The sequence below is a fragment of the Chlamydotis macqueenii genome, chromosome 6 (genome assembly GCF_036417535.1).
Source record: "Chlamydotis macqueenii isolate bChlMac1 chromosome 6, bChlMac1.mat, whole genome shotgun sequence".
Taxonomy (NCBI): domain Eukaryota; kingdom Metazoa; phylum Chordata; class Aves; order Otidiformes; family Otididae; genus Chlamydotis; species Chlamydotis macqueenii.
The window spans coordinates 44758454-44780530 of NC_141561.1; the positions used below are offsets into that span (position 1 = coordinate 44758454).

Genomic DNA, 22077 nt, shown 5'->3' on the forward strand with positions numbered 1-22077 from the left:
GATCGAGAGGCGACGATTGGTGACCCCGACGTGATAAGGCAGGCCAGCATTGGTGAGGGAGGCGCGCAGTAAGGCGGAAGTAAGGAGGAACAGGGTGGGGGAACAAATTGTGAGAAGGTTTGCGTCCCAGCTAAAGTCGTGGAGGGAAAAGAAAATGGCGGCGGGGAAGAAGATGGCGGGAGGGGGGCCGGAGAGCCGTTACTGGAGCCATTTACAGTGCCGCTCCACATGCTCCCCTCTGGCCCTTCAGCGCCGTCTGAGTGTCAGATGTGGGGAAGAGAGGGTGGTGGTGCGTACTGGGGTTTGGGAAAAGGGGGATTGGTCCGGATTCCCGAGGCGCCTCCAGAGGGCACCGGCTCCGGAGCCAAGGGGACGAGTCCCCTCTTCAGTGCCCCCGCCATATGGGGTACCGACAGCAGGGCGAGAGGATAAGGCGCTGCTCCCAGAGCGAGCAAGGGAAGAAATACAGGAGAAAGAGGGAAGAGAGAAAAGGCTTGAGGAAAAGGTAGAGGAGTTACGAGAAGAAATGATGCGCTTGGTGTGCAAAGAGGGGGCACCGAATAAGGACAGGAAGCGAGCAGCAGCAGAACGCTGGACGATCACCGCACGGGAGTGCGTGCTTGCTGATTGCACGCTGCAGCCTGAGGAGGGGCCAGCGCGAACGGCATATCCAGTGCTGATCCAACCAGGGGGAAACCGTGCTTGGAATCCGCTTGATTACAAGCTTTTAATGCAGTTGCGGAAAGCTGTGACAGAAGGGCGTATCATGGGACCCTCTGCACAACTGCTGTTGGACACCATCGCCATGGGCGGCCCATTAATATTTGATTGGCGACAATGCGCTCGTGCTTGCCTTACTCCTGCTCAAGTCCCCATCTGGGAGCAGATGCTGCGAGAGGAAGGGGAAAAGCTGCTATTGCAGGCGAGAGATGAGCCAGACCATCCCATTTATGGGGCCCACATAGATATGTTGCTAGGCACGGGACCCTGGCTCGCTCCGCAAGATCAAGTTGAGTTGCCACTTCCTGTGCTGATTGCTGCAGCTGGGCTCGGGCGACAAGCCTTTGAGCGTATGAATCCTGTGCTCTCAGGGACACTGAGTTATCTCCATATAAGACAAGGCTCAAATGAGACTTTCGGCCACTTCGCAGACAGAGTGCAAACTGCAATAGCAGGGTCCTCTTTCCCAGCAGCTGCACAGGAAGTGCTAGTGCGAGACTGCTTGCGTACAAACTGCTTAGCGGCGTACACGCAAGCTCTTGCAGCGCTCCTGGCTACGGCTAGTGTGAGGGATATCATCCAGCGAGGGTGTGAATTTGGTCGCACGTAGGAAACAGCACCGCTAGCTGAGGCGTTGCAAGCTTTTGCAGTGCAGTTGACTGGCTCCAGCGGGGGGGGGGGGGTACTTGTTTTAATTGTGGAAAAGCAGGTCACCGAGTAAAGGAGTGCCCAAAGAAGAAAGGACGAGGAAACATCGTTTGCTGGGTGTGTGGAGGCCCTCATCGAGCACGAGAGTGTCCGCAGAGGTTCCGAGGTGATCAGGGAAATGGGGGGGCCGGACGGAACAAGGGGTCGCCTGCCCGGCAAAACACCTGGACCCCACAAGCAGCCGCATGGACGGGCCCGTGGGCGGGGCCCGAACCCGAGCAAGAATAGCAACAAAGGCAGCCCAGGTCGGGGGTGGCTCCTCTACACTAGGGCCCCTCACCAATCAAGTTGAGGCCGGGGCATGGGTGGCGGGACATACAGCTCTTGAACAGGGGTATGAAATACCACCACAAAAAACCGATGGACAGAGGGTGGCAGTTACATCCCTGCATACAGAGACTCAAGAGAAAAAACCCTTACCCTTGATTGCACTGACATTTGACATGACTACTCGACCCAAGGTACAGGTTCAGGTTTCTCTGGTAGGTTCACGACACCACAAACCTGCTCAAGCTACGATCACCTTCTTGGTAGACCCTGGGGCTGACGTGACTACCATCTCAACTACTGACTGGCCCCGAGATTGGCCTTTGGACACGGGATCAGTAACGGTGGGGGGCGTGGGAGGAAAATCCGTGGCTCATCATAGTGCTCTGCCCCTCACCCTGCGGTGGGAGGATGGCGGGGTGTCACGCACCTCCGGCCCATTGCGTCCTTATGTTCTGAGCATACCGATCACCCTTTTGGGCAAGGACGCCATGGTCGGTGCTGGCACTGTCATACATCTTGGTCCTCCGCAGGGTTTTCGTGGGGGCCGCTGGGGACATCCCTTGTTGGCGTCTGCAATGGCGATCGGATGACCCTCTGTGGATTCCTCAGTGGCCCCTACCCCAAGAAAAATTGACTGCCCTATGGGACCTTGTACAAAGAGAAGTGCAGCAGGGGCATTTAATACCATCAACTAGCTCCTGGAACAGCCCGGTATTCATCATAAAAAAGAAATCTGGTAAGTGGCGACTTCTCCACGACTTGAGAGGGGTCAATGCCACCATGGAGGCAATGGGGGCGTTGCAACCAGGCTTACCTCTTCCATCAATGTTACCCCAAGATTGGCAATGTCTTGTGATTGGCCTGAAAGACTGTTTTTTCAGCATTCCTCTACATCCGGAAGAGACGAAGCGGTTTGCCATGACCATTCCTGCCGTGAACAACCAGACGCCGGCTCAGCGCTTCGAATGGGTGGTGCTGCCACAAGGCATGAAAAATTCCCCAACTATTTGTCAAATGTTTGTACATGCTGCTTTGCAGCCGGTGAGAGAGCGTTATCCTGATGTAGTTATCATCCATTATATGGATGACCTCCTCTTCGCAAGTGCCTGTCTGCCTCCGGCCCTGTTGACCACAATCAGACAGGTTTTGGCCCGTTTTGGCCTTGCAATAGGAGAAGAAAAGACGCAGACAGTGCCACCGTTTAAATATTTGGGTACTGAGCTCTCTCCCCGCATAGTAAAACCACAAAAGCTCTTAGTACCTACAACGACTGTGACCTCCCTCCATCAGCTACAAACACTGGTGGGCGGTATACAGTGGTTGCGGCAGTTTGCTCCCTTAAGTCCGCAGGAAATGCGTGAATTGACAGATCTCCTAAAAGGTGACACGGATCTGGCAGCTCCACGAAGACTGACAGCAAAACACTGACAGTTGTTAGCTGTTTTCTTTGAACGCCTACAACGCAGTGCCTTACGGTGGCGGGATGCCACACGCCTACTACAGGCGGCGGGAGCTGTCATTGAGCTGCATCAGGGGGAGGTTCAAGCCGCATTGTTGTTTGGCTATGTCGCTGCACCTAAAGTTGCTTTGCCTCAGTGGGATACGCTACTTGCCTTAGCGCTTCGCTGGGCTAGGGATTGGGTGCTTGCTGTTGCAGGGTCAGAGCCTCAACGAATCACCGTAGAGGTAGACCCGATCTCCTTAGACAGCATGCTGCGATACTCCTTGCCTGTGCAAACCGCTCTTGCGGGATATCAGGGCTGCTTCGCTGCCTCACCACGCACACCTTATGCAGACCTGTTCTCCCTGGCGACGGTGATGCCCATACTGCCTGTCTTAGACCAACCGGTGGCAGGCCGCACGGCGTTCACTGACGCTGCAGGGAAAACAGCACGCTATGCTGTTACCTGGCTCGACCGCGGCAAGTGGAGATCTGTGGTACAAGAAGACCCTTCCTGTTCATTGCAGCAGCTTGAGCTAAAAGCAGTATGCTTAGCTTTGGAGGCTTTTCAGGATGAACCCCTTAACCTTGTTACCGATAGCCAGTATTGTCTTCGCTCTGCTCGTCTCTCTTGTTCCTGCACTGAACCCCGAACACAGACGGCAGTATTGCTATCCAATGCCTTGTCTCGCTGGCGACATCCTGTCTTTATTATGCATGTCAACAGCCACACCCAACTCCCAGGTTACATTACAGCAGGGAATGCTCAGGCCGATGCAGTCTGTTATGTGGCCCTTTGTGACTTGCAGGTAGCCAAGCAGTCGCATGCTCAGTTCCACCAGTCGGCCCTTGCTTTACACCGCATGTTTGGCCTCCCCCTGCCTGCTGCCCGGGAAATAGTACAGGCATGCCCAGGATGCCGTACGGCACCGGCATTTGCCCCGGCAGTTAACCCAAGAGGATTACACCCCAATGAGATATGGCAGATGGACGTCACAGATTACCCAGAATTTGGCCGCTTTCGCCATCTGCATGTAGCAGTAGACACTTGCAGTGGAGTGATATGGGCGTCCGCCTTGACAGGGCAAACAGCGCATCTTTGTGTAAAGGCTCTTCGCATGGCCATCGCGGTTCTGGGAGCACCACAAGAACTGAAAATGGATAATGGGCCCGGGTACCGCAGTGCCACCTTTGAGAATTGGTGCACTGCATGGGGAATCCGGCACGTGTTTGGCATTCCTGGAAACAGCACGGGTCAGGCCTATGTTGAGCGGGCACATCAGACCCTGAAGACACGGCTACGGGCTCTTAAAGAGGGGGGAAACCTGACGGGACCTGAACTTTGTCCCCATGCGGTACTGCTACGTGCCCTGTACAGTCTCAATCACCTAGAACGCCGTGCCCAAGACCATCAGTTGACGGAGAGGGCTCCCATGGGCATGGTCTTTGTCCTCAAAGAGGACGGGTCGTGGACCACAGACCCTGTTCCCCTGCTGGTCCTAGGACGAGGATATGCCTGTGTGCAGACCCCTGCGGGGCCACGGTGGTATCCTGCTCGATGGGTTAAGCCGGCACTGGGTGACCGCCACTGTCGTAGTTCAGCCCCGATTGGGACCAGACTACGCAGTTTCTCTCTCACTCCCCCCACCCTCCGAGAGAACAGGGAGAGATGATATAAGAAAAACGGCTCGAGGTTTGAGATAAGGACTGGGAGAAATCATTAAACTTACCGTTACGGGCAAAACAGACTCAACTTGGGGAAAACTATTCATTTATTACTACAAACAGCAGGAGAATGAGACAGAGAACAAGATAACCTCCCTCCACCCCTCCCTCTTCCCAAGCTTAACATTATCTCTACTACCTTCGCCCCCCCCCCCCCGCCCCGCGAGCAGCATAGGGGGGAAGAGGGAATGGGGGTTGCGGTCACTTCATCACACGTTGTTTTACGCCACTGCTTCATGGTCGGGGGAAGAACTCCTCACATTCCTCCCCTGCTCCGTTGTGGGGTCCCTCCCATATGCCACAGTCCTTTGTGAAACTGCTCCGGCGTCGGTCATCTCTTCCACGGGTGCAGTCTCTCCAGAACGGCTGTCCCAGCAGGCCCTTCACAGACCACAGCCACCTTCAGGCATCCACCTCCCCCGGTATAGGGTCCTTCATGGGCTCCAAGAGGATCTCTGCTCCTCCGTGGACCTCCACGGGCTGCAGAGGGACAACCTGCTCCACCATAGTCGTCACCACAGGCTGCAGGGGAATCTTGGCCAGGAGCCGCGTTACTCCTCCCCCTCCTTCTGAACTGACCTTGGTGTCTGCAGCCGTTCCTCACAACAGGCTGGCAGATGTCTCTCAGGATCTTTTTACATCTTATTCACTTCTCATCTCCTCTCCACTTCTTGCACCCAGGCCAGGCCGAGTTGGGCCCAGTCGGCTGCCTGGCGGGAGGCCAGAGGGTGAGGCCTGCAAGGCCCACAAGGCTCGCGCCTCCCCCTCTCTGCCCCCCGCTCAGCTTCTTCACATCTTCTCTTCTCCCTTTTTCTTCTGTTTTCCCCTACTTAAATAAGTTATCGCAGAGGCGTTATCAGGGAACATTCTGCTACCAATCGGCTCGGCCTTGGCCAGCAGCGGGTCTGCCCTAGGCCCGGCTGAGTCCACTGAACAAAGGGGAGCGACTTCTAGCAGTTTCCTACAGAAGCTGCCACCTTAGGCCCCCCTCACTAAACAAAACCACGACAGCCACTCATAATGAACAAGGCTGTTTGCTACTAACATATATTCCTGTCGTTTCAGATGATACCACTCCTGCTCTTAAGTGGTGGGGATCTGGAAGCGGGTTATTGGCACAGGTATGCCGAGCAATGGCACTCGGACATCTGTATTCTGATGCATGGCCTGGCTGACCCAATCATCACCTGTGCAGTAGGTTTCCACACGTCCCCTAATGGCACCTGCATCGAAGGCGATGCCAGCTACAAGAAATGCACATTGGCTGACATATCCAAAGGAGTCAACCTCTGGAACTGGAAATACAATTTCACAACGGTGGACGTTCAGGTCAATTTCTCAACGAACTGGAATGCCACGGTCCTCTGGGAAAATTCAAACAGCTTCAACATCACACTTCACAGTGACGTAAACAGTACAGCCAGCAAATGGACCAGGTCAGAAAAACGTGTCATGGGCAGCTGTTATCTGTGCGGCACGTTTGAGCTGCTAAGGAACGCTACTCCCATTTCAGCCGCAGAGCTCCAACCACCTTGGATCACGGAAGGCATGCTCCAGAATCGCTCGGTACCATGGCTCTGGATAGGACCGCCTGGTCTGTCGAAGTGCCCTATAGACTTTTTACTGACAGACGGCGTGCATAGATGGTCTTTTCCGATGAAAAGCTCTAGCAAAGGCAGTGAGGTGGAGACTTCTATGCTTGTGCCTGGGTACCAACCCCCACAGAACATCCGCCTCCCAGAGCCATGGTGGCTATTCTGTGCAAACGGCACTGGCTGGAAGACGATAGCGAAGAACACAACCTACGGCCTCTGTTCTCTTGGGCTGTTACGTTGGCCTGACGAGCGTACGGCGGCCAGAAAAAAAGCGAGAGATTACAACACAGACAACAAGCATCGCGGCAGACTGCCAAGAGCGCGTCAACCTGCCGAAGTCCGGCCTTCGTATTTTCCTCTCCATGTTTCTGCCTCCTCTCCTTTCGGCCTGGACCGCCAATAATGTTGATAGCCTTGCCTGCATTGTGGCAAAGAACGCAAACCGTACGAAAGAAGTTATTGATGTGCTCACGACAGCGTTGCAAATCTGGAAAGATGCACATACACAGGCTATTGATTATGCTCTTACTGCATTGGGCTCTGGTTGCTCTGCATCGCTGCCGCCAGCCCTGGCTTCCTGCTGCTGTGTTCGCGCTAACGGCACAGTCGAAAATCTCTTAGCTCGTGCTACGGCAATGGGCCAGGAACTGGGCGATACCTCACAAAAAATTAGGTACCTAAATGGATTCTCTTGGAGCTGGACCTGGCTCACAGGACTCATTGATACCATACTGACGTGGGTTATCATTGGCCTCCTCACTATTTGCCTTTTGCCTATGCTTCTCCGATTCCTGGAAGGTATGATCCGCAAACACGTTGTAGGCATTCATTCTATGATGCTTCCGGTAGATGTTGACACAAATAAAGAGCGTGAAGAGTCAGAGGCACAAAAACCCGAGATAACTCTCACATACAAGCAGCTCTAATAAAGGCAATTTGCTCAATTAGGGAACTAGCAACAAGAATGTAGAGATTATGAAACGGTAATGGGGGTACACCGCAGGGCATAAAGAGGGGGGAGATGCGGGATACAGGGCCAGGCGGGTGTGAGGTGCCTGCGAGCACCAGGGGGTGGACCTAGGGATCACAGGATCAGGGGGCGGTCGGGTGTACGAGTAGCGGGGGGTATATAAGGCTTTGTGACGCAGCAGTAAATTGGCATTCAGAGCTAGACACCATGTGTCCGTCTCTTGTGTCCCTGCATAGGGAGGTGTGCAGATGGACGGGCGCCTAAGCCGTGTTGCCGATCGGGAGGCGACACTGACAGACAGCAAAACCACCTTCCCCGATGTCTCCGGCAGCCCGGCCAGCAGCACCTCCTTCAACCAAGTCCCTGACTTCTTGGAGTCCAGGCTGGAGGGGGGCTGCCCCAGGGACCGCCTGGCGAAAGCCATGCTGGGGGATACCGACCCCTTCTGGGGAGTGGCGGCCTCCCCCTCGCAGGACCCTGAGGGGAAGCAGGGCGGGCTGGCGGCAGACCTTCCCAGCTGGCTGCCACTGAGCCCCTGGGAGACTTCCCGGGAGAGCTGGCCAGAGACTTCTGCGGAGAGCTCTCCAGAGAGGTCTCCAGAGATTTCCGCCGAGACTTCAGAGGACAGTGCTGGGGACAGTCCCCGGAAGGCTCCTCTGAAGTACCTTTCAGAGGGTCCCCATCTAAGCCCCCTGCGCATCCCACTGCTGAGTCCCCTGCCCAGCCCCCCGGCTCCTCCCAGCATCACCCGCCATGCCTGGTCCAGCTGCTGGAGGAGGCGCTGCGGAGGAAGCCCCAAATTCGCTTGCCGCTGCTGCCGGCCAGCATCTCCTGCCAGCTGGCACCCACAGCAGGAGAGGCGGGCGGCAAGAAGGCCAAGCGCCCCGCGCCAGCCAGCGGCTCCAAGCCACAAGAGACCTCCCCGTGGGACAACAGCTCACCCAAGCAGAGGAGGCTGTGCCACGTGGGAAAACGCTCGGAAGCCCCGTGGGAGGGGAAGCCAGACAAGGACGGGGTGGGGGCAAGGAGCAGCAGGCAGCAAGCGGGCAGCAACAAGCAAAAAGCAATGGATGGCAACAACGTGCCCAACAAGCCAGCCAGAACCCGGGGGGCTGCCGGGGGGAAAGGTGCCCCACGCCCCCCTGACCGCTGCTGGTACCTGGACAGAGAATGAGAGGAGCACGAATCCCCCACAACACGTCACCTGCACTCACCCACTTCAGCCCCAGCCCTCTCCCAGACCTCTTCTTTCTTAACTCGTGACAGGTTGGATGTTTGTTTCCTAGCACCTCTGTCTGCGGCCATTCCTGCAACAGGAGGGGAGGGGCTTAATGCAGTCCCTGCCGCACGAGTAGCTCTGACCCTCCACCTCTGCCCCCAGCCTAGGAGGAAACCCCGTGGGTCCGCATGCAGACGCTTGGTCAAAACATTAATGCCCAGACTTGGGGTAAGGAAACTAGAAAGAGCTCTTAAAAATCTGTCCACTGCCATGGAACCACAGACCATTGCACAGCAGATGCCACTTGAGCCTTGCAGCAGGAAAATTCTTCTGTAGCCCTGAGAGTAGGACCGACCCCTCTGGGACTTGAGGTGCTCACCCTGCAGCAAGGAGGTGCTCACCCTGCAGCAAGGAGGTGCTCACCCTGCAGCAAGGAGGTGTCTGTGCATCCATTCATACCGCCTGCTGCACCCGCGTTAACAGCTCAACAAACCAAACGCCGTGTCCGGGCCATTTCAAACATCTTCAGCCCAGCTTCAGTTTAATCTCTGCTGTGAAAAGGCCCAGTAGTGGGGTCCTCAAAACCTCCTGCACCTTCGGGGGGACAACACAAATCTACAAGTGGGCTGTAAGCGCAGGCGGTGCCTAAAGGAAATGACAGGAATTCAGCTTCAGAGCTGTAGATTTCCAAGGACTGCTTCACTCCAGCGCCAGGCCACCAGGCCAGGCCAGTCGTTATTCATTTTAAGCTTCATCGCACTCTAGGAATTGCTAACTGCTGCTTCATTCTTTCCCCTCACGCTGCGGAGACCGCTGCTGCCACTCTTTCCTTCAGGAAGCCGTTCAGGTCACTTCACAGCCGCACAGAGCGACGGGATGAGTCAAGGCAGCGGCTGAAACGTAAATAGGCAGTCTCAGCCGCGACACGCGCTCAGAGCCAAACCGCTTCTGAGCTCTGCTGCACTGACTGAGCGCACTGGTGAGTCAGGGTCACCCTGGGGAAGCCACCAGAAGCCGGTACCTTCTGCTCCAGCCCCGCTGCAGCAAACCCCGCTGTCCCAGCATCCAGCCCAAGGAGCAGCGGCTGTCCTGGCTGTCCCCTCTGGAACCCACGGACACACTCGCTGTCCTGGTTTCGGACACTGCGGGCGAGGAGAGAGCCCGTGGCGCGTGCCCAAACGTGGGCCTGAGCCATCAGCAGCCCGAGCTGCGCCCCCCTGGCCAGAGCAGGCAGCCCCCCCAACACGAGCAGCCCTCCCCGGGCCGGGCACCGCGCAGCAGCACCCACAGCCGGGCCTGGCGCCGCCGCCACAGCCCAGGCTCCGCCCAGAGCCGCCCTGGCCGCGGGGATCTGAGGAGCCAGCGCCGGCCTGGGGCACGCAGCCACCGTCGGGGAGCGGGCGGCCACAGCCCCGGGCCTGCACCTGCGGGGGTGCCGGCTCTGATTGGTGCCCTGGGCTGTCACTCTGCCCGCATCTGCCTCTGATTGGTACCCGGGGCTGTCATTCTGCCCTTAGCTGGCTCTGATTGGTCTGCTGGGCTGTCACTCCGCCCTCCTCTGCCTCTCATTGGTTCACTGGGCTGTCACTCTTCTCTTTTCTGGCTCTGATTGTTGCCTAGGTCTGTCACTCTGCCCTCGTCTTCCTCTGATTGGATCCTTGGCCGTCACTCTGCCCTGGTTTGGGCCTGCCCTTCCCTGTGTGGATGCTGCCTCTGATTGGCCCCCGGGGGGGTCAGGCTGCTGGGCTGCAGTGCCCGCCCTTCACCTGAGGCGCTGCGTCCTCTGATTGGCTGCGTGGGATGTGCCCCTTGCCCCTCCCATCAAGTGATGGGTCAGGCAGCTTATCAATCGTGCGCGTGCTGCTCTCCCGCCAGCCGTGATTGGTGCCGCCGGCACGCCCCGCCCCGGCAGGCGGCCCAGCTCTCCTGGCCGTTCCCACCTTTCCTGTGGGCCTCCCAGCCTGAGCGGGCGTTTGGGTTTTGTACCCCCTGGCTCCCCGCGGCGAGAGCCGCATCCTCGGCCACGCTCCCTCCCTGAGAGCCCCGGGCCCTCCCCTCAAATAGGCAAACAAGTGCATCTGCAGGAGCCCGGGGGCAGCTGCGCCTGCGCTCCAGAGACGCCTGAAGCTGCCCTGAGCCCCAGGAGGCCCTGGCGCCTCGGCCTGCGCTGGGCCCTGCAGCCCCGCGGGGCCTGGCAGCGCTGGGGAGCCCCCGGGACAGAAGGGAGGGGCCGTGGTCGGCCCCCCTGGGGAGAGCGAGGGCTCCGTCCTTCCTTCTGGCCGCAGGAGGGTGCCCGGGGCGGGCACAGGGAACTGACTGCCTGCGAAATAGCGCTTGATTTGGGAGACTGACTGCGAAATATCGCTTGATTTAGGAGACTGCCTGCGAAATATCGCTTGATTTGGGAGACTGCCTGCGAAATATCGCTTGATTTAGGAGACTGACTGCGAAATATCGCTTGATTTGGGAGACTGACTGCGAAATATCGCTTGATTTAGGAGACTGACTGCGAAATATCGCTTGATTTGGGAGACTGACTGCCTGCGAAATATCGCTTGATTTGGGAGACTGACTGACTGCGAAATATCGCTTGATTTAGGAGACTGACTGCGAAATAGCGCTTGATTTGGGAGACTGCCTGCCTGCGAAATAGCGCTTGATTTAGGAGACTGACAGCTTACGAAATATCGCTTGATTTAGGAGATTGCCTGCGAAATATCGCTTGATTTGGGAGACTGCCTGCGAAATAGCGCTTGATTTGGGAGACTGACTGCGAAATATCGCTTGATTTGGGAGATTGACTGCGAAATAGCGCTTGATTTGGGAGACTGACTGCGAAATAGCGCTTGATTTGGGAGACTGACTGCGAAATATCGCTTGGTTTAGGAGACTGCCTGCGAAATATCGCTTGATTTAGGAGACTGACTGCGAAATATCGCTTGATTTAGAAGACTGCCTGCGAAATATCGCTTGGTTTAGGAGACTGACTGCCTGCGAAATATCGCTTGATTTAGGAGACTGACTGCGAAATACCGCTTGATTTAGGAGACTGCCTGCGAAATATCGCTTGATTTTGGAGACTGCCTGCGAAATATCGCTTGATTTAGGAGACTGACTGCCTGTGAAATATCGCTTGATTTAGAAGACTGCCTGCGAAATATCGCTTGATTTAGGAGACTGCTAGACAATGCCTAGCAATCCTGTTTGCCTTGAAACTCACTTCAGCTTGTCAGGGACTGGAATTTGTCAAGAAACTGGTATTTGTCAAGGAGTGATATGTCTAGCAAAGGACAGAATGTCAGTTCAGATTCGGTCAGAAGTCGGAAACTGCTGAAATGCCCCAGTGAAAGGAGAGCGTGGGTGAACGACTGAAGCTCATCTCCAGGAAGATCAGACCCCTGGAGAAGGGAACGACCACCAGAGACAGCTCTGAAATGCTAACGCAAGTGGTTTTTTAATAGCCCCGCCTCGCTCAGGCACATGTATGTCTGTATTGTGCAATCCTATGGATGTGTGTATCTGCACCAGATAAATTTTGGATAAAATGTGCTGTCGGTGTGCGTGCTTTTGGAGGAGCGATCCCCCACGCACCCGGTGCCAAATAAACATGCCTGCTTTGTAACTCACTCCGACTTGTAGAGTTTGATCCGCGCGTCACGCTGACCCGGGGTGTCCTTGCAGCAAAGCCCCCGTTGCCCCACTGGAGCACAAGAACCCGGAGGGGAGGAAGGGGAGAGGCGCGTTAGGCAACCTGCCCCCTCCTGAGACAGCCCACAGCACGAAAAAGCACTCGCATCCTGCCAAGTTTGTCCCCGTGCACAGAGGTGGGCACCTCCTGTGTGCTCTGGGCTGGCACAGCCTCCCCGAGTCGTGATCTGGAAAGTCTCATTTTTAAGGGACAATGTGTCTTTCATTACCCACAGCAATTTATTTCGCTGTCCCGTACCCGCGGTGTCAAAAGGAGGGCAGGAAAGCTGGTGGCGGGGCTGGCAGGCGTGTCCCAGAGGAGCAGCTGAGGGCTCTGGGTGGTGCACGGCGCGGAGCCATTGGGCACCAAAGCCAGCTCGGGTCGGAACCAAGAGGTTCCCCTCGTTTTCAGGGCCCAAAGCGCCATTTGTAGCACCAGCCCATCCTGTCAGTGCCCACCGCCCCACTTTTAGGGCCAAAATCCTCACTATTCGGGTCCCAACCCGTCTGCTCTGACCTCCGGCCTTTTCTGGGGGCCCAAATTCCATCCTGAGGGCCTAAACGCGGGAGGCCCAGCCCGTTGCCTGGCAACGCCCGCCCAGAAGTCAGGGGGGCGCCAGTGGGCCCAGGACAGCCAGTGCCATTTGAGTAGGCGGGGCCAAGTCACGTGATTGACAGTGAGCAAAGAGCCAATCCCAGGAAGCATCGCCCCAGGGCAGGGCGGGCACTGTGCCTGCAGAGAGTGACAGCCCGGGCCGCCAATCAGATGGAGGCCGAGCTGTGCAGCGCAGCGGCCTGGCCGGCAGAAGAAAGAGGATTTCTTGCGCGCTGAGGCCAAATTCACCCGCTGGCCTGTGCTCCTGCAAGAACAGCTGGGCGCAGTGCTCTGCAGCGCACAGTGTGCCCATCCGTCCCCAGCCTTTCCGTCTGCAGCGCCGTCGGTTGGCGTCAGACCAGGCCAGAGGCCGCTGCTGCTGCTTCAGCCCCAGGGAGGTGGGGTCCCTTGAAATGAGAGCGCTGGCGTGTGGGCAGTGCCAGCCACGGCGTCTGTGGGGACACAGAGCTGTGCCTGTGGCTGAAACGGCCGCTTCTGCCAAGCTCGTGGGCCCCGAAGGGCCCCTCTGGGCCTGGATTTGTGCTGTTGAGCCATCTGAATTCTCCAGGTCCTGGCCCAACTGCCCTTGTGTGAAGCCCTGCCTTGTGCCTACAGATCCTTTGGCTGTGTGACCCTGCCCCATGTCATGAGCCAGGAGGAGTTCCCAGGGGAATACTGCTGCCCTGAAGAGAAGAGGTGAAGGTGCTTCTCTCTGCTGCTAATGTAGCTCACGGCCAGAAAGACTGACCTGCCTCAAGCTGCTGCAACCTCTGTCAGGTCTTGCGGGGTCTTCATCTGGATGAGAACATGCAGGGAAATAACCAGGCCGTGGTATCCAGATGGCAATGTCTGCCTGGTGAAACGGGGCTGAAGGCGCTGTCCTTTGTCTGCTGCTCTGAGGCTGACGGACGGAAAGCAGTGGCTGGGAAGAACTGCAGGTCATATCTTGCCCTGCTGACCCGACCTGGGAGCCCTGTGTTTCCCTGTGTCTGGCTCATCTCTGCAGCAGCGTAGGGAAGAGAAGGAAAAACGGATTGGCCCACAGGTAACATCTGACTCTGAGCTGAAAGGATGGTGGGCGGAGGATGAGCTCAGGCCGTGCTCAGGATCGCAGTGCACACGCTCCCAGGGGAAGCGCGTTAATGACTGCGGTGCTTCTCAGGGCCAGTTCTTGAGGCAAGGCCTTTTTGTCTGAGAGGAAACGTGGGGAAGATGAATAGCCGACGCGCTGTTTTTAAGTATTTGCCACTTGGACGTCCCGTGGGATTTGCCCAGGGCTCAGGGTTTGCAGTGTCGTGGACGGAGTCTTACTGAAATAGCGGCGATGCTCCCTGTGAAGCAGAAGTTAATCTGCAGAGACCTGGTTTGGAAGTGCTCTGGTTTGCCATCTTATGCAACTGGAGTTTCCCGCTGTGCTCGTGACGGCCAGCCAAGCAGTTCTGTTTCCTTAGCTGCAGAAGCATCTCTGGCCGTGAGATGAAGATGAGGGATCTGAGCCACAGTCAGCAGGCACTGACCTCCCTTGAGCCCCGTGCCAGAGCCTGCCCAAGAGCCCTGGGCAGGGGCACTCGGGTGAAACGCATCCGTTTGAAGGGAGCCCCGGTGCGCAGAGCGATGGAGCGCGGAGGCCGTGTGGAGCTCCTGGGTGAGGGAGTCAGGGGGAGCCTGGGTTCAGGAGAGAGTGGAGAGCTGTGTGTGTCAGGCTGTGCTTCTCGGGGTGCTTCGTGAGAGCGACAGGGCCGGCTGTGCTGGGCTGTGCGCGTGGGTGTCAGCCTGTGCCCAGAGCCCTGCCACGGGCAGGCTGGGAGGTGCGAGGTGCCAGCAGAGCAGGGCAGCGGGCTGAAGCAGGGTCCAAGTTATCACCAAGCGTGCCGGAGAGAAGAGCAGCTGGCCCCTTCTGAGGGCAGCGCTGGCACCTCTGTGGGCTGTGTGGGACTTGGCTTTTGGCATATTGGGCCAGAGTGGGTGTTTGCAGGTGGTGTGTGGCTCTGCTCACGGTCAGTCCTGCAGGCTAGCTGGCTTGGTCTGAGCCCTGGCACAGGTGATAGAGCTGGGAGGAAGCCTTTGGGTCCTGCCATGAGTTTCTCTGGCCGCTGCTGTGTTTCAGGGTAACACCCCGAGGGATGTGGCTGTGCTGGAGCGGGGAGGCTGTGCTGGCGGCAATGTCAGAGATGCCTGCAGTGGCCATTGTGTGCTTTCCCTGAGCTGCTGTTGCTGCTGTGAGATGAGGCCCTGCTAGCCAGGCGCTCTGGTGTGCGTGCCCCAGCAAAGGAGGGAAGTGCGGCTGGTTTCTGTGGCGCTGGGGCAGCAAGGAGCGGGTCAGAGATCCCTGCTGATGGCGTGCGCTGCCCCTGCGGGAGTGGGTGGGTGCTGAGCGTCCCCGTCCCCTCTGCCTCCGTGTCCGCCATGGTGTTCCAAACCCACCTCCTCCCCTCTGTGTCCCTGCTGTCGCCATGGCGGTGTTGGGATGCCCTTGTTGCTACGGGAACGAGGGCAACAGTCCGGCTGAGAGCTGGGATCAAGCGGGTGAGTGTGCCTCGGTGTCCCCGCGGCGTGGGAAAGGTGAGGGATGCTGGTGAGCACCCCCGTGCTGACGTGGCTGCGTCTTGTCCCCTCTGAAAGAGGGAGGGCAGCCGTCAGTGCCGCTGAGCCCAGGCTGCTGAGGGTCGGGAGGAGGGGCTGGGGAGCGCGGCTGGGCAGAGACCCAGGGCTGTGGGGGAGCTCGCGGAGGGCTGACACCCCCTGTCCCACGCAGCGGTGTGGGGGCACCCCTTGTGTGAGAGGGGGGAGAGAGGCAGGGCTGCGCCTGGGCCAGGGCCACCTCGGGCCTGACAAAGCTCTCCTGGGAGCAGGTTGTGCTCCCCTCCTGTGGGATCCCGTCCCCTGCGACCAAGCTGCTTTTCTGGGGGAGGATTTGAGGGGTGAGGTGGCCTGTGGAGCAGAGTGGGGGCTCTGCTGCTGCCTGAGAGGCACCTGGGGGCGGCAGCGCTTTCCGTGTCAGGGCCTGGGAGCTGGAGCCCCTTCTTCCCCCGCAGAGCTGGACAGGGAGCAAGCTTTGCTCCCCAAAAGACAAACTGCCAAAACTTCTTCCTTTCTTCCCATGGGATGCCCTTGTGACTGCATCCAGGCTGTGGGTTAAACATGGAGGGGACAGAGGCTGCCTGCCTCGCGGCTGCTGCTGTTGCCCTCCTCATCTTGCACGTGGCCTTTTGCATGTTCTGGCTCAGCCTGTCAATGAGGGGTGAGATTATTTGTGCTTGCTCTGTCTATAAAATGGGGTGAAGGCTTATGATGAGAAGTGCAACAGCTGGCCCAGCTGGAAGGGACTGCAAAGCTGACTCACCGCGACTCCCCTTGCGTTTTAAACCCATGGGTGGTTTTCTGGGGAGCGGTTCCTGCGTACACCTAGGGAAAACAGCAAGGCTGGACTGCTCCAGGAGGGTGCAGATTTCTCAGACAATCTGATCCCCACAGGAGTCTTCCTGTGATTTCCAGGAACTTGGAATGGGCTCTTGACAGGAGCCCCTCAGGAGTGGTACGGCTTCGCTCACCTGCTGCTCTGGATTCAGCCATGCACAGTCAGCTCTGACCGCGCGTCTGGCTGCTGGCTGCTGCCCTGGGGATCCACTCATAGTCCTTTGGGTTCTGCTCTTCCCTTCCAAAGTCGCCAGCTGCGTGGGAGCTCTGATGCATTGTGAACCAAAATGAAATGTGGGCCAGATGCCCGGCCAAGAGTGAATAAAAAGGCAGAGCTGGTGCAAGTTGGGAAGGCAGGAGAGCAGAGGGAAATGCTGGGAGAAGAGACAGTCGTAGTGTAAGGCCTTAAGGCAGGAGCCATAGCTGTACATGACAGCATGTGGAGCTGTGGATTTCCAGCAGCCTCTTGGAAGGGAGCTTGGTCCACCTCAGTGTCAGCTGAGAGTCGGCGTTTGTTTAAAGAGCGAGCAGGAAGGTTTAACACCAGGCTCCTGGTCATTCTCTCAGCTGTGCTGGAGCTTTTGCACTGAATTGCAGGGTGACAGTGCCGCAGGGAGAAAGCACAGAGGGATTGGAATAAAAGGTGATAACAAAAGGGAAATCGTGCTCCTGTGGAGTGGGCCGTTGGCCTGGCAGGGCATGGTGGTCTGCGCTGGGTCCCCCTGGGGAATGCAACGCCTGGCTCCATCCAGACAGCCTAGCACCATTCCTCTGTAAGAGTTTGTCGGGTGCAACGTCCTGCGCGGCTCGTTGGCAAGCTTTGATAAATGAGCTTTGCCAGTTAGCAGCCTTGCAGATTCACCTCCGGAGCAGAGCCATCAGGTCTCCTTTTCAAGCGAGCTCCCCTGTGTCAGCATGAATCCCAGGAGAAGTTGTACATTAATGTCAATGAAAACCTGCCAGCTGCCAGCTGGGTATGAAGGTGTTGGCTGGGTAGCCCTTGGCTGATGGCAGAGCAGTGGGTGCCTCTGAGGCTAGTGATGGGCTCCGCACGGATGCAGAGACAAGAGAAGAGGGTTGGTGGGATCCTACGTGGTCGCTGAGGCCACTTCTCTTGTCTGCCTTCCTGGGGTTGTGTGGATCCCTGGCCTCTGAGACAAAACTGCATCTGGTGCTGATGTTTGGGTGGTTTCAGGAGGCTCAGTGGCTGTGGTCTCTCTGGGGGAGCAGGCAGAGCTCTGCTGACAGGTTTTGCTTTGGTTGTCGTCTTCCAGAAACAGAAGTGAGTGCTTCAGTCCTTCAGGGGCTGTTGAGAAGCGCTACCTAACTCTTGGGAAAGAAGACTTTGGTGCTTTTGATCAACCGGTTTTGCAGAGCTGTTCTTCATGCTCTCAGCAGTATCGCCCAGCCACGTGGCTGCTGCGGTGGGATTTGAGCAGTCCTGGCTTCCTCTGCCCTTGAGCCTTTGTGCAAACCTGGCCACCCTTGTTGGGGAGCCAGCAGCGATAAAGTAGCTTCCCTTGGCGCGCGCTCCAGAAGAGAGACTGGAGGGGGAAATAACCTTCTCCTGAGGATGGGCATCCCTTGGGTGGGCAAAACCGGGTTATTGAGGTGAATCTATTAAAAGACACAGTGAGTGTTTCTTGTACACGAAGGAATCCATTTCCATTGCATATTCATTTTGCTTTCTGTCTAGCTGTAGTTATTTATCTTACAATGTCACTGCAGCGTTAATCTCGGGGAAACGTCTGTTGATCCTGTGTTCTCACAGTGCGTCTTCCTAAAGCTCAAAGCAGCTGCACTGTTGAGGCAAAGGGCGGTAGGTGTGGGGCAGTGGTGGTTGGCTGTTCCCTAAGGGATGGGGGGCCGATGTGGATAACATTGGTGCCAGGGCAGGGACCCCACCACGGGGGCCAGCCCAGCATCCAGGTGGGCAGATGAGGCTGCAAACCCTGCAGCTCCCAAATAGCATCTTCAGAGGAAGCCAGCTGAGGCAGCAGCTCCCAAGGGGAAGGTGAAACGGCAGCCAAGCTGTTCCGCCATCCAGGCAGCCAGGACAGGCCAGCTCGGCATCCGAAGCAGCGAGACCTGCAGGAAGCACCTTGGAAAAATGCTCTGGGTCTCAAGCGCCAAAGGCTGGTGTTGCTCTGTCCACAGCAACTGAGATGATGTTCTTCACGCAGCTTTTCTTCCGTGAGGCAAACAGACCAGCTAGTGGATGGTGATGAACTTAGGGGCAGCCAAGGTCTGGCTTTTGCTGAAGCTCTGAGCTGGGTCAGCCTTTTTGGAGGTGGCTTTATTGCGCAGTGTGCAGTGCGCTAAGGCCGTGGGGGTGCTGAGGCTGAGGGACTCCTTGGAAATGGCAGCTCCCATGACATTTTCCATCTCTGCTTCTCTTCTAGCTTGGTTCCGTGCTGCTGTTACTCTTTCAAGACAATGAAGAAAGGAGGACACACTCATCATCTCTGTGGGACAATGGAAGGTTTTGCCCCACCTCACCGGTGTGACCGTCTGCCTGCCATCACAGACACCAAGGGCAAAGCTTCCTTGCAGAGCCGCAAGCCTGCCTGCCCTGTGTTTAAGCTCCATCCTCCGAGGATGGAGCTGATGCCAGGCCAGAGCATGGAGATGGTGCTGGAAGGCTTCTCCAGCACTCCCCAGGTGAGGTTGCCCCGAGGGCTGAGCCTTTCCCATCAGATCACCTGCGCTGGGACTTCTTCTGCAGCCCCTTGACATTTCCCTGAGAAAATGAGCAAGTGCTTTCAAGGAACTGTTGTAGTGGCACAAGCAAGCTGCCACCATGGCGGTACCAGTTGCTTTCCTTGCTGGCCACCATCAGTTGCTAAGGCTTTTTCATGTTTCTGTAGCTACCATAAACCCACCTTGCTGCTAGCAAAAGATGGGCAGAAGGAAGCATTACTAGCTCAGGGGCAAACGGCAGGTTACGAGGTGTCACGTGCTGAGGTGGAAGGGAAAGGCAGAGAAAAGATGCTACACTTTGACTAGGAGCACAGGCAGAAAGTAAAGAAAAATGCAAAAAAAAAATGCAAAGCTTCTGGGGGAAGCAGCGAATAAAACAAAACACCGGTGAAGGGAGGGAGTGTCTGGGAACGACATTTTTTTCCTCTGTAGACAAAGATGGACAGAGGGCTGCTCTAGCTCTAAGTCCTGGAGGAGAAAAACAAGCACATTGTGCCAGCTCTGGTGATCACAGTGACGGTCCCCACGTGGGAAACTGTTCCCAGGGATCACTGTATTTGACAGCTTGACTTTTGTCAGTGTTTCCATAACTGCCTGCCCCAGTCTCGCAGCCAGCCCCGCTGTCCCAAGGGCAGCCAGGTCTTGCGGCACCCTTGGATGGCAGCTCAGAGAGGGAAATTTCAGCAGGATTGCTGGCTGTTCTCCTCCCAGGCCCCTTCTTTCCAGGGGAAATCCAGCTCCGCAGAGAAGCTGCCGGCTAACCCTGCTGCGCATTCCCTGCCTGCAGCATTCCTGGGCACAGATGTTTAAGCGAATGGGAACTAAATCTGCATACCAGCTCCTGCTGGTATGAGTGGTTTGAAGGTTGTTTGAAAGCGTTGCCTCAGTGGTAGCTTGAAGAAGACTTGATTACTCCCCTCGCTGACTGTGATGAGACTGTCCCAGTGCAGCTCTGAGCCCACAGGTTTAGCTGAAGAGGAGACAAAGGTACCAGAAAGGAAATAAAGTGCTCAGGGCACTGGTGAGGGTGTCTTGCCTGGAAAGCTGAAAGGGCATCTGTGGGCACAGCTGTGGCTTTGTGGCTCCTGCAGTCAAAGCCAAGACTCTGGGAGTGGGCTTTCCACCTTCCTTGGGTCTTGAGAACTTAATACTCCTCAGGCTGGTCAGAAGCCCAACTCCCTGCCTTGCCCGTGCGACACAGATGATTTGGAAGGCTGTAGGCTCAGAGGAGGAGTTGGGTTGTGGTGTTGTACCAGAAGGAAGAGTGAGAAATGAAAGGAGGAATTGGAGAAGTGAAACCATGGGAAATGAGGAAAAAGTCTTGAATGTAAGAGCATCCGGCTTAAGCAGAGGCTTTTCTTGTGAAGGCCAAGACCTCTCTTTCCTGGGGTGCTTTAGGAGGGCAGAGTACACGAGTGATCCCCTCTTGACCTGAAAGCAGGCTGGCTCCTTGGGTTTTTCCATGGATCCTTTCCACTAAGCTTCCAAGGCAGGGTCTGCTGGCGTTGGCCCTTCCAGCACCTCCTTCCCTTCATATGGTTCTATATTTTTAATCAGCTCCAACAGCTCTCCGTACGTATTGTGCTTAGCAAGGGGGCACATCAAAGCAATAATCCTTTGTGGCAGGGATTATTACGGCTGTAGGCAGCAGGTGACTCACAGGTGCCTTTTGTGGACGTTGGGGTGTAGCATTATGGACACTGGCGTGCAGAATAAATAGGAAGCAGCATCAAAAGAAAAGGGGGCTCTTGAGGAGACCAGTGGCTGTCACTTCATGGCAGCAGTACGGTCCGTGGCTGGGTGATGGTAAATGCAGGGTGTGTTCTGGATGCCGTGCTAGCACCCGCCGGGTGACCTGCGACTCTTGCACACAGGTGGTGAAGGAGCGGCTGCTGTGTCACGCCATCGTGGGAAGGGAGGGAAGGAAGAGGCAGATAATGCACATGGACGTCACGTGCGAGTTCATTGCTCCCGTCCTGCAAATGTCCTCCAGGGCAATCACTTTCCGGGTGGAGAAGGTAAGTCTCGGGACTGCATCCTGGCATTTAATAGCGTGGCCGAGGCCTGAAAGCCTGTGGGGTGCGTGTGCTTGTGCTCAAGGAGGAAATGAAAGAGCTTCTCCAAGTCAGAGACGGGACTTTTTTTTAACTTCAGCCAAGTAAAACTGAGATGACAGCTGCTGCGCTGAAGGGGATCATGGCCACATCCAGAGAGACACAAGGTTCTGCAGTCAGTGTGAAGGGAGGTTCTTGAGGATCCTCCAAGGCACGGCGAAGTCTGAACAGCAGTCCTGTAGGGAAGCAGAGGAAAACTGAGATTGCTGTCAGCTCCTCAGGGTGATGAGCAAAACCTGTCATCTCTTGTCTCTCTTTGCCTTCTCTGACGTTGGTATGGATGCTAGCTCTTCGCATTTCCCCAACACTCACCTTCTTCAAAGGACCTGCAGATGTCTTCAGCTGCAGCACTGAGAACAACCCAAAGCAGGTGCCCTTTAGTCTCTGGATCCCAACTCCTGCGTGAACTTTCCCTCTCCCATGAGGTGTCTGACAAAGATAAGATATTTCAGTGTTTAGTTTCTGTGTTTTCAGGTGTCTCCTCTGGTTCCCAGGCATCCTGAGAAGCACAAAATCCTGTGAGCTGGCAGATTTAATTAGAAGCTTTTCAGCTCTCCCTGATGTCTGCCTGTGGTGTGCTTGACGCCACGCGCTCCGATTTATGGAGGGCTATGGCACTGCAGCTGTTTGATATCAGCACGCACAGCACTAGTTTCCCAGACACTGTCTGGTTTCTATAAACCATGCAGGAAACCCAGAGCAATGCCCCCTGTAGCAGGGGCCTCAGGAGACAGGTTGCTACCGGGCAGCTGAGGTTTCTCGCTGACTGTGTGTGCGTGTAAATGTTCCAAACTAACCTCAGGCTACTGCAGGCTCTCCACTACAGGGTAAATCCTATTCCCTCCGCTGTCCCCACACGGGATGCTGCAGTTTCTGAACATGGAGAGCATCTGATAGTCTTAGAGGAAAAACTTTT

At 56.5% G+C, this 22077-nt stretch overlaps 1 protein-coding gene across 1 annotated transcript in view; it reads left to right on the forward strand.

The window, feature by feature from the left end:
• Positions 1–15383: 15383 nt before the first annotated feature.
• Positions 15384–22077, forward strand: part of LOC147600360 (axonemal central pair apparatus protein HYDIN-like) — a 39483-nt gene continuing 32789 nt past the window's right edge. Inside the window, exons 1-4 of the mRNA XM_086751251.1 lie at positions 15384–15456; positions 18505–18568; positions 18750–19008; positions 20922–21065. Of these exons, the coding sequence (XP_086607377.1) occupies positions 15384–15456; positions 18505–18568; positions 18750–19008; positions 20922–21065 (540 nt within the window). The remainder of the gene's footprint in view (positions 15457–18504; positions 18569–18749; positions 19009–20921; positions 21066–22077) is intronic.